At 34.3% G+C, this 12902-nt stretch overlaps 1 protein-coding gene across 1 annotated transcript in view; it reads right to left on the minus strand.

The window, feature by feature from the left end:
- The window catches only part of COL24A1 (collagen type XXIV alpha 1 chain), a gene marked incomplete at both ends in the record, with an annotated part of 326813 nt that overhangs the window by 248154 nt on the left and 65757 nt on the right, over positions 1 to 12902 (minus strand). Inside the window, 3 exons of the mRNA XM_080692101.1 lie at positions 2275 to 2328; positions 7376 to 7420; positions 8852 to 8905. Of these exons, the coding sequence (XP_080548227.1) occupies positions 2275 to 2328; positions 7376 to 7420; positions 8852 to 8905 (153 nt within the window). The remainder of the gene's footprint in view (positions 1 to 2274; positions 2329 to 7375; positions 7421 to 8851; positions 8906 to 12902) is intronic.

A 12902-nucleotide genomic window follows, 5' to 3' on the forward strand; every position in this document is an offset into this window, starting at 1 on the left:
AGCAGTAGTGTGTACCACTTAAGCACTCAGGTTCTGGAGACAGAATACCTGGTCCAGATCCTCACTCTGCTCTTACACCCTGTACATAGTCCAAGAAGAATTACCTTCTCTGTGTATATCTCATTTTTTCTTCTATAATGAGAGTAAAAACAGGACTATCTTGTTGGGTTTTGTGGGCATTAAAGGAGTTAATTCACATAATATAAAGTAGTTGCAGTGTCTTTCATATATATATGTATACATATATATACACACACTTTATATTTATATACATATATACCACCATGCAATAAATCATGGGCTATTATCATCATTATTATAATTACATTATTTTTGAGTTGGAGTTACATATTATTTGTTGTCTAAATTATGCATCTTGATATAATAACATTGAGATATGTAGTCTCTTACAAGTCTATGAGACTTGTAAGACTTAAAAGACACTGAAATCTTTCAGGGCCAGACAGAATAGCATATTCCTGTAGCTCCAACCACTCAGAAAGCTGATGCAGGAGGATTCTTCAAACCCTGGAGTTTTAGGCCCCTATAGGCAATATTGAAAGACTGCCATTTCAAAATAAAAAAAGGAAGGAGAGAGAGAGAGAGAGAGAGAGAGAGAGAGAGAGAGAGAGAGAGAGAGAGAGAGAGAGAGAGAGATAGATATCAGGACTATGCTGCTAGAACTGATTGTACATAGAGATATAGTAGAAGATATAATTGGTGGAAATATCCACTCACTTTTAAGTCAACAGTAATATAATTTTGTAAATACTCATGTCTCTGATTAGCAAAAAGAAGTTCATTTCATTAGAACTTTGTTATCTTTACATAACAGCTAATCTTTTTTTTTTTTTTTCGGGTCTGGGGATAGAACCCAGAGGCATTCGACCTCCGAGCTACACCCCCTGACCTATATTTTATTCTTTATTTTGAAACCGGGTCTCACTGAATTGCAGAGGCCTCACTAGGTAGCTGAGGCTGTCCGCAAACCTCGATCCTCCGGGTCTCAGCCTCCCGAATGCTGGGATTACAAGCGTGCACCACCACGCCTGGCTCAGAACAGCTAATCTTTAAAAAAGACAATAGAATATTTATTTTCTCAAAGGTTAGTAGCTTCCCTAAATTACAGAAAGAAACTTAATAAAAATGTAGATAGAAAGATATATAAACATCTTTCATAAATTTATTAAGAATATGTCAAAGGTCAGAAAAGAATTGTCATGCACAACAGAGTTATAAACAATGTAAACTGAATTTCTTTTAGTCAAGAAGAAACAGTTCGATTCTTTGCATGATTGACAGTATATGTCATCTATCAGTGTGTCCTATATAACATGAAGTTTAAGTGGCTCAGACTATTATGTTAATGATATTCTTTGATATTGAAAGAAATGACTTGTTACATTCATTGAGAAAAATCTTCATCTCACCAAAGACAAAATTATCATAGCCCTTTTAAACTGTTAAGACTGTCATTTCTTCTCTTTAGGGGTATGTTAAAAACATATAATCTAAACACTCACTGAGGCCCTGGGTTTGATTCCAAGCACCACAAAAAAAATTTAAAAATTATATGTTTAAAAAATACATTTAGCAAAAATAATCTGGATCACTTTAATTTATAAACATCATTAATCAGAAGTGAAATTTTGGCTCAAATTATATTATTATAGTTATGGAGATAAGGACTAAATTCAGAATAAGATTGTGACAATATGCTAATTCCATTAATTATACTTTTTCAATTAATATTGAGTAAAAATGAAAGATTACAAATAGAAATCATTGAGTTGCATATAACACTGACAAGTAGATATGATAAAGTTGTAATATCAGAACTCATGACCTTTTAAGGATAACAAACCATTTGTCAAATACCTACATTTGTGACTAGTTATATCCAATAATTAAATTAGACAAAAATATATCCCTGACATTAAAATTTTCTTCATGTTTCATAGAAAAATATATGAGCCATCACAATTTTATGCTCAAATTAAAAATTAATGAATAAAAAACAAAGATTTCATGATTATATATACTAATATTTTTTAAAAACTGAATCAAGACATCTCATTCTATGTCCATATCATGTTACTTTCTTATAAAAATTAAATTAAGTAAAGTTTAAGAAACTATATTTCTTGCAGGTGATTTTTTAAAAACCTGGCTGGCTCACTCAGTAAAATTGCCTCCCTGACATCTGAATTTATGGCCCTTTTTTACATGATCACAAGTAGATCACATTGGAAATAAAATTTGAAGGAAACTTACCCTTTCTCCTTCAGGTCCCATTTGTCCTGCTTCTCCAGGTGAGCCAATAAAACCCTTAAAGCATGAAAATAGCATTTATATTATTCATTTCTATATTTACTTCATAAATAATTCTAAATAGAAATACTTAAATTTTATTTGTAGCAACATAAAATTGTAGGACTTAAAGTTTTGAATATCTTCTCACCTTATTAAGGCTTTTTAAAAATAGCAGTTACAGTTCAAACTTTTCATTAAAAAAATGTAGGGAATGTAACTCAAGGCATGGAAGCTAGTAAAAATCAACAACACCAAATAATTTTCTTCACTGAATTTTATAGTGGGGAGGAAATATATGTATGTAATTAAGTAAAATGTAAAGCAGAGAGAGGGAGGTATCAAAAGACTATGAAAGAACATAGGAAGAAAAGATATGGTGGATACCCCTGTAATCTCTACACTTGGGAGTCTAAAAAAAGGAGGACCACAGATCTGAAGGCAGTATTAGCAACTTAGCAAGGCTCTCAGCAACATACCAAGACCCTATTTCCAAATAAAAAAACAAAAATAGGGCCAAGGGTATAGTTCAGAGGTAGAACATCCCTGGGTTCAGTCCCTAGTACCACACACACATAAAAAAAAAAAAAATTAACAAAGTTTGAGATCAATGTGGAGTGAGGTAACGACAATCAAAGAAGAATTCAAAGGAGGCTGGCTCTTTGAGATAGCCCATATTTAGAGAAAAGACTTGAAGGACAGATATGTCTAAAGCCTAAAAGGTACACTAGAGGTATAAAGAGAAAGCAAAGAGGAAAATTATCACTGAAAAGAGAGAGAGAGAGAGAGAGAGAGAGAGAGAGAGAGAGAGAGAGAGAGAGAGAGAGAGATTGAAATATATATGAGATAAGAATGGTTTTAGGAAACACAGAAAAGTTAAGGTTCTAAAGAATTTGAATTATAGACATGGGAGACCATTTTGTTTAGGTTCTACATTAAACTTACTTATTGTGAATTGGAGAATGGGTTACTTTTCAGAGTATATATTCCAGATTAATAGACACTAAAGAATGCAGCATTAAAAAGTAAATGTCATTTGTATTTGTACACTCATATCAGCATTATTCACAATAGTCAAAAGATGAAAATAACTCAAATGTTCGTCAACAGAAAAATAAAAAATGTTTCATAACATATAAAATGAGATGCTATGTTTCAGCCTTTAAAAAGGAAGAAATTTTGACACATGCCACACCTAGATAAACCTTGGTGACAAATAAAATAAGCCAGGCACTAAAGGGTAGCTATCATAAGACTTCACTTATATCAGGTATCTAAGGCAGTCAAATTTATACACAAGTAGACTGGCAAATGACAGTGGACAGGGCTGGGGCTAGAAAGAGTTGTTTAATGGCTGTAAGTGGTTCAATTTATGAAGTAAATTTTTTTGAGATGGATAGTAATAATGACTGCACAGGAATGTGAATTTATATAATGCCATTGACTGTACACCTAAAAATGGTTAAAACAGGAAATTTCATTATGTTTATTTTTTCATAATTTTACAAATGTAAAAGGTAATTATCTCAGAAATGATTTCTAAGTAGGCTGAAATAAATTTTGCTAGGTAGAAATTTAGTTTTGGGGAGTTAAATCTAGTTGAGTGTCCTGATGACAAGAGAAGTGCTTTTTTTCTTGTTTTGACAAGGTAAAACACCTGAAGTTTCTTAACATTCTAAAGGTTTAATGAAGAAACAAAAATTAGAAGAGAGAGAGAGAGAGAGAGAGAGAGAGAGAGAGAGGGAATTGGTTTCTTTTCTTTTAACTTTAATAAAATGAAACATCTATCATTTGCTTGATTGAAAGCCAAACAACTGAAGAATGAGGAATATTTTTTAAATGAATAATACAAAATTATTTCTGATAGCAAAGCATTTAGTATTATCATGATAAGCAAGTAAGCTATATGCACTTTCATAAACATCAGTTATAGTTAATTTCAGGTACAAATGCAGCTAAATTGGGTATGGTGTTATGGCAAATGACTGTAATTCCAATTTTTGGGAAGTTGAGGCTGGTTGAGCCAGCCTCAGTAATTTAGTGAGACCCTTTTTAAAAATAATAAATAAAATAGGACTAAGGGTGTAGCTCAGAGATAGAAAAATAAAATAGGGCTGAGGGTATAGGTTAGAGGTAGAATGCCTTTGGGTTCAATCCCCAGTACCCCCCCCCACACACACACACTTTTTCCTTTAATATACTTGTGTTTTGGTTATAAATAAAATAAAAGACATCCTAACTCATTCGCATTTATCATTGAACTAAATAACCAACTAAGAGCATGGGAGTTTAAAAGTCAAGCCTGTGTAGAGTCTTTTGAGCTCTTTGTATATTCTGGATATTAGCCCCCTATCAGAATGGTGGCTGATAAAGATCTTTTCCCATTCTGTAGGCTTCCTTTTTAGGTTATTGATAGTTTCCTTTGATGAGAAGAAACTTTTTAGTTTGGTGCTATCCCACTTGTTTATTCTTGCTTTAATTTCCTGAGCTTTGGAGGTTTTGTTGAGAAAGTTACTGCTTGTGCCTATATGTTGTAGTGTTGAACCTATGCTCTCCTCTACTAACTTCACAGTCTCAGGACTAATTTCTAAATCTTTGATCCATCTTGAGTTGATTCCTGTGTTTGGTGAGATATAGGGGTTTAGATTCATCATTTTACAAATGGTTAGCCAGTTCTCCCAGCACCATTTGTTGAAAAGGCTGTCTTTTCTCCAGCGTATGAGTTTGGCCCCTTTGTCAAAGATTAATTGACTAAAGATGTGTGGATCTGTTTCTGTATCTTCTATTCTAATCCACTGGTCAGTATATCTGTTATTGTGCCAGTACCATGCTGTTTTTACTACTATTGCTCTATAGTATAGCTTGAAGTCTGGGATTGTGATGCCTCCTGCATGTTTCTTATTGCTGAGAATTGCTTTGGCTATTCTGGGTCTTTTCTTTCTCCATATACAAACAACCCAGTCAATCAATGGGCAACTGAACTAAATAGACACTTCACAAAAGAAGAGATACAAAGGGCCAATAGATACATGAAAAGATGTTCTACATCACTGGCCATCAGGGAGATTCAAATAAAAACTACACTGAGATTCCATCTAACCCCAGTCAGAGTGGCAAGCATAAAGAAATCAAATAACAGCAAATGCTGGCGAGGATGTGCGGAAAGAGGAACTCTTTTACACTGTTGGTGGGAGTGCAAACTAGTTTAGCCACTATGGAGATCTGTGTGGAGATTCCTGAGAAAGGTGGGAATAGATCTACCATATGATCCAGCTATACCACTCCCGGGTATCTTTCCAAAGGGGTTGAATTCAGAGAACTACAGCAACATATGCATACCTATGTTCATAGCAGCACAATTCGTAATAGCCAAAATATGGAACCAACCCAGATCACCATCAACAGATGAATGGATAGCAAAACTTTGGAAAATACACACAATGGAATTCTATTCAGCCATAAAGAAGAACAAAATTATATCATTTGCAAGAAGATGGAAAGCCCTGGAGAACATTATGTTAAGTGAGATCAGCCAAGCACAGAAGGAGAAGGTACATATGTTTCCTCTAATATGTCCAAACTAGGAAGCACAGAGGATACCAGTGGGACTCCAGATAATGGAGGGGAAATATCAGCAAAGTTTGAATGGAAAGATAAGAGAGGAGAAAGGCTGATCTTGATTAATGAGGGTCTACATCTGAATATGTGTAAAATTATGAATATGACATGGTTAACCTGGACAACCATTGGTGGGAGGGGGGAAGGAAAAAAGGGGATGAGGGAGAGGGCACCAAATATAGTTTAAATTCATACCATTTATGTTCAATAAAAATTTGTTTAAAAAATAAAAAATAAAATAAAATATGAAAAAAGTCCAGCCTGTTCAGATATAAAGGGAGTATTTTACAATTAAACATTGTAAAAGGAACAATGAAATGAGTAATTGATTACATGTTGAATAAAATTTTCTTAATAATTATTATGTTCATTCTAACAGAAAATGTCAGCAGTGCCCACTAAACAAAAGATCGCAGTAATTTTCAAATACTATCATGACACTAGAGGTATGTGTAAAATGGGGACCTCAGGCCTGCCCTCCTACTTCACAGGACTGACGGCAAAATAAAGAAGAAAATACTTGAAAATTGTTAAATATAAACATCATCATTGCATATAATATTTAAATATTGCATACTTTACTTATTTCTAGTTGAAATAAGTAAACTACTTATTGATTGTTGATTAATAAAAGCTACTGTTGATTAATAAAAGGCACAAATGTAGGCTCAGGAAAACAACTGGCTGCTAAGAATAGAGGATTTTTTTGGGTGTGGTGGCATGTGCCCATGAAGCAGGGTTAGGGTGCTGAGACAGGAAGATCATGAGCTGGAGGTCAGCTCTAGCAATTTAGCAAGACTCTCAAGAAATTAATGAAGCTTTATTTCAAAGTTTAAGAAAATAATAAAATAGAGAGAATGCCCCTGAGTTCAACCTCTAGTACCCATCCCTCAAGAGAATTTAAAAAAATAGTTTACTTTTACTAATTTTCTTATAATCTACTTTGATTTTAATTTGTAACACACTACATATATCATGGTAACTTTTTTCTTTCTCAATGATTAAATGTGGCAAATGTTTCCTCTGATGGTTTAGAAACAGAATGGGATGTTCTTTTTATTTTATTTCCTTCTTTACAAAAGCTTCCTTACTCTGACAGTTTTTATGTCACAAAATTTCCTCACCTTTGAACTACTATGACTTTATCTCTTTTTTATCATGATTTTAGATTAGTTTATGTTTATATATAAATAATACTACAAGTCTTTATAAGCCACATTCTAACACATTGGGCATTAGGCTAAGAACTGGAAATTAATAGAAAATAAGGATGCAAAGCCTACCACTATGAGACTTTTTCTGCAAACAAGTGAAAATAGCAAGAATACTCAGACTTAACATATATTAAATTCAAAGCTTCTGAAAAAGTGTAAAAATGGTAAGTACTTTGTATATTTAATTCTATTATGCAAACACAATCAACACAGTGATGGAAATGCTCACTTACTCGTACTCCTTTAGGACCTGGGTTTCCTTCTGGTCCAGCTAATCCCTAGTGTGAACAGAAGATACTGTCATCAGACTATGGTATCTTTAAGGAGTTGGTAACAAATAGATTAATAAAGGAGCATCATTCTCAAACCTACAAACTTCAGAACTCTCTATTCAGAAATCTCTAATGAAGATCACAAATGTGCAAGAAATATTTGAATTTCAGAACCAAAAGAGGCATTGGATATAAGCTATACACAAATATATTTTAGTTATCTAAGTATAGCAGATGAACACATTGTCAGATACATATATTTTTCACCAAATTAATTCTCATTTAAAAAACTATGCTCTTATATTAACTCATTCTAAAACCAGCCCCATAATTCTTTAAAAAGAGCACTTTAAACTTTACATTAATCTGCACATACAAGTATTCACATCTTCTGCTTTCCAGACAAAATAGATCATTACTTGGTGACAAGAGTACTAAATGTACATACGTGTGTGTGTGTGTGTGTGTGTGTGTGTGTGTGTGTGAGATACAGGTATTTTTTAAAGCATAAAATAGAATTTTGTTAACAATAAACTGTTTGGGGTATTTTTGTTTCCTTAATTCTGGAGAAAAATATATAAATATAATTTTCTATAGTCAATTAGTTAATTTTAGAAATAACCAATTTATAAAAACACAGAAAGGAAAACTGCTCTATTATGAGCATGCATAAAGTAGTTAAAGTTAGAAATTAGAGGAAAATACATTTAAAATGATTCAGTAAAATTTCAAAATGTTATACAAAGAACTGAATTCAGTTCATATAAAAGTATTTGGTACTGATATATGTAGCGCTGTCAGCCATTTCCCAAGTTTTATAACTGTGTCATTAAAATAATGTTTATTATAGAGAGTCTTAACTCTTGTTATTAACTCGTTTTGCTCAATGATATTATTGTGAAGTCAGCATGGGGCTGTTTTAAGATCTCATAGACTCTTGTGCATTTTTAAAATTTTTTTTTTAATTTTTTGGTGGTACTGGGAGTGGAACCCAAGGGCTTTCTACTTCTGGGCTACACTCCCAGACCTTTTTTCTATTTTATTTGGAAACAGGGTCTCACTAAGTTGCTGAAAGCCTCACTAAGTAGCTGAGGCTGGCTTCCAACCTGCACGATCCTCCTGTTTCAGCCTCCCAAGCGCGGGGTTTACAAGCGTGCGCCACCACGCCCGGCTACTCTTGTGCATTTTAATCTTGAAGGTCCCATTGCACAATCACATCAAATGTGTTTGAAAGCCCCATTCCCATTTCTAGCAAAACTTTCTGCAATAAATTTTTTGAAGGATTTTCACAATTTTTTAAAAATTATTTCTCTATGAGTATTCATATTTAATAAAAATAAACCAGCTGTCAATTGAATGTTAAATCTCAAAATTAGAACATACAATATGTTATTAAAATAGAACGTAAAAGGAGAAGTGTAAACATAGTTACTGCACCTGCCTGCCAGGGTAACCAGGTGAACCAATATTACCAGCCAATCCTGGAATTCCCTAAAACAAAAAACAGAATAAATAAAACAATACAAGGCCAAAGCAAACACAATAAAACAAATTTCTTATATTTGTAACAGCCATGTTTGGAAAGAATGTTTTTATAAATTATTGAGTCCTGCACATAAAATATCTGACTGAAATCACTATTTGAAAGAAAATGAAAGAAACCTGCTAAATAAATGAAAATAAGTAAAACTTTTAGATTATGGACCCATCCAAAAGAGATTTTGATCATTAATAATGATAAATCTAGGATGAAAAAATACCCCACTGCTGTATAACTAAAGAAGACATTTGAGAGGTAAACAGGGCACATTTCTTTTTTTTTCTTTTCTTTTCTTTTTGGTACTAGGGATGGAACCCATGGGCATTCTACTTCTAAATTATATACCCCCGCCCTATTTTTTATTCTTTATTTTGAAACAGGGTCTAACTAAGTTTTGGAGGGCTTCACTAAGGAGCTGAGGCTGGCTGCAAACCTGCAATCCTCCTGTCTCAGCCTACCAAGTACTGGGATTAAAAGTGTGCACCACCACACCTGGCAAGAAGGGCACATTTCTTAATAATAATTTTGGATTGAATCTTTTCTTTTCTTACCCATCTTACAACACTCTTGAATTGTCTGAGCATGAGCCCTGGAAGACTAAGGGGACATGAACTTAAAAACAACTCTTCTTTTTTTCTAAGATAGATGTAATCTTATAGCAAGTATCATGAACTAAATCGATATTAAGTGATAAATAGTTTTATCATTACATGGTCTATCTGAAATTCACATAGTAAGTTTAGACAGTGCTGTAGACTGAGTGTCTGTGTGCGTCTCAAAATTCATATCTTAAAATCCTAATCCTAGTAGGCATACCCAATGGTAATAGGAGGTGGACTTTTGGGAGATCATTAAGTCATGTGGGTAGATTCTTTTTTTTATTATTATTGGTGCATTGTAGTCATACATCTTAATGGAGTACAAGATGGTACATATATACATGCACACATCACCCAATTAACCCTTGGCAATTCCCTCCCCATTTCCTTCCCCTCTAAGGATTTGGCTAAGTGATTGACTTTGATATGTTTGTTCATGTATATTATGTACAATAGGGAATTTTCCTCTTCCCCCTCCCATTGCCTTCAGTTAGATCACCTTATTTGCTCATCTATAGTATCTCCTTCTTTGTCTAGAGTTCCTCCTGTGACCCATTTTTCTCACTAGCTTCCATATATTAGGGAGAGCATCTGATTTCTTATTTTTTTTGTGACTGACTAATCTTAGCATAATGTTCTCCAGTTCCATCCATTTCACTATAAATGTCATAATTATATTTTTGATGGCTGAGTAAAATTCCATTGTGTACGTATCCCATAGTTTTATAAACCATTCATCTGTTGATGAATGGAATTAACACCCTTTTAGGAAATTCTTTGCACCATGTAAGGATACAGGGAGAAGCTAGTAGTCCATACTCAGAGGGTCCTGGTCCTCACCAGAACTTGACCACGCTGACATGCTGACCTCAGACTTTCAGCCTCCAGAAATGTTAAAGATACATTTCTGTTGTCTGTAAGCCATCCAATTTATAGTATCCTGTTAAAGCAGCCCCAACTGACTAAGACAGTAAACTCACTTGGAATGGACAACTTTGTATTCTTGATTTAAAACAGGGTTTGCTTGAGGAGAGCTAATAGAGATTCAGAGGCATAAGAAAGCAACCCTAATGAAAAGGGTTGGAGCTAGAGAACACGCTAAGTGAGGTCAGCCAGACTCGGGAAAGCAAGGGCCACATGCTTTTCAGTCATATGTGGAAGCTAGAGAGAAAATAGGAAAGCAAAAGGACTTCATGAAAACGAGGAGAGAGACCAGTAGAACAGAGGAAAGGTACTAGGGGAGGGAGAAACGGAGGGAAAACAAGACTTGAGAAAAGAAACAGACTAAATAATGTTATGTTGGTAGATGAACATCTCACCACCAATCACATTAGCATGCATGAGGAGGAAGGGGGTTGCGGCAGAGGGAAACGCACCAAGAGCTGTTGTTTGCATACATGAATGTATCACTTTGAATCTCATTATAATTACAATGCACCGATAAGAATTTAAAAATAAAAAAAGGAAACTTCTACAGAAATGGGTGGAAAAGTGAGACAAAATAAATACCTTCTTTTATTTTTTCCATTTTATTCCATTGATATATTATTCATTCATTCACTTATTCATTGGTATATTCAGACTCTATCAAATAATTATTTTTATTCTTGGTTAAATTTAATTAAATTCACTATTAGCAAACTGGAATATAATTTACTGACCTTGAGCTTCTCAAATTTTAATGTTCACTCTGCTCATACGCATTTCCAATAAACTCTTATGTGAGACCAAAAATAATAGAACACAGACTATTCTCTGAATATCAGATATTTATCAGCCCTGTTCAATAAAACTTGCAGCCAGTGCTTCAAATGTTCTATAATTCTGGACCCAAAGTGGTGCACAGTAGCTACATATGGTTATTCAGCAAGGTCACTAGTGTGACTCAGGGATGGAATTTTAAAGTTTATTTAATTTTCATTCTAATACCTTAATATAATATGCTTTTAAAATCTTTAACAGAATTTTGGTTATATGTGTACCCTTTTTGTAGAATTTGATCATGCAATGTAATTATACATCGTGGTGAGATTCAAAGTGACATATATTTATATATGCACACAACATCTCTTGATATGTTTCTCACTACACTCTACCCTGCTACTCCCCGTACAGGCAAGAGAAATGAGTAGTGATACCTTCATATATGAACATAGAAATATTTGGTCTGTTTCCTTCCTCACGCCCCTTTTTTTCTCGCCCTTCTTCCTTCTCCTAATCCCCCCTTCACTATTCTTCTGGTCTCTCTCCTCATTTTCATGAAGTCCTTTGCTTTCCTCTATTTCTTCCACATATGAGAGAAAACATATGAGCCTTGAACTGTCTCACTTAGCATAATATTCTGTACTTCCATGCATTGTCCTGCAAATAAAATAATTTTGCTTTTCCTTATGGTCCAGTGAATTTCCACTGTGTGTATATACTTTTATTCATTTATCTGTTGACAGACACCTAGGTTGGTTTCATAATTTGGCCATTGTCAACTGTGCTGCTATAGACATGGATATGCAGGCATCACCATAGTATTCTAACTTTAATTCTTTGGGAAATATAGAGGAGTGCTATAGCTGGGTCATATATCAGATAATTATTGAATCAAGGAAATGACTGGAGCTTGTGAGTTGAGCTGCCTTTACTTCAATAACAATGGTAAGTTTTCTATATTTCTTATTTATTATGTAAAATTCACTTCCTGCTTATTTTTATATAAAAGACTAGCACTTTATCCTCCTGTTCTGAGGTAGATAGACATGCTACCTTCTGTTAGAATATAAAACACTAGCCGGCCGGTTGTGGTGGTGCATGCTTGTAATCCCCACTCTTGGGAGGCTGAGACAGGAGGATCACACGGGTTCGAAGCCAGCCTCAGCTACTTAGTGAGGCTCTCAGCAACTTAGTGAGACCCTGTTTCCAAATAAAATATAAAAAATGTCTGGGAGTATAGCCCAGAGGTAGAAGCCTCTGGGTTCCACCCCCAGTACCACCAAAAAAAAAAAAAAAAAAAAAAAAAAACACTAGCCAGGCATGGTGGCGCACACTAGTAATCCCCGAGCTTGGGAGGCAGAGACAGGAGGACCACGCAGGTTCGAAGTCAGCGCACTGGCTTACGAGGCCCTGTTTCCAAATTTTTAAAAAGTATAAAATAGGTCTGGGAGTATAGCCTGGAGATAGAAGGGCTTCCAGCAACCCCAGTACCGCCAAAAAAAAAAAAAAAAAAAGAATATAAAACACTAAAATTTCTAAAAATTTGGAGCTAGAGAAAGAACCAACCAAGGAAATAAAAAATGGGAGACCACAGTTTAAAGTTTTTCTCTCTACTTTCTCCAGAATATTTCCCTCAATTTTGTTT

The sequence above is a fragment of the Muscardinus avellanarius genome, assembly GCF_963383645.1.
Source record: "Muscardinus avellanarius genome assembly, chromosome: 3".
In the NCBI taxonomy this organism is placed as follows: Eukaryota; Metazoa; Chordata; class Mammalia; order Rodentia; family Gliridae; genus Muscardinus; species Muscardinus avellanarius.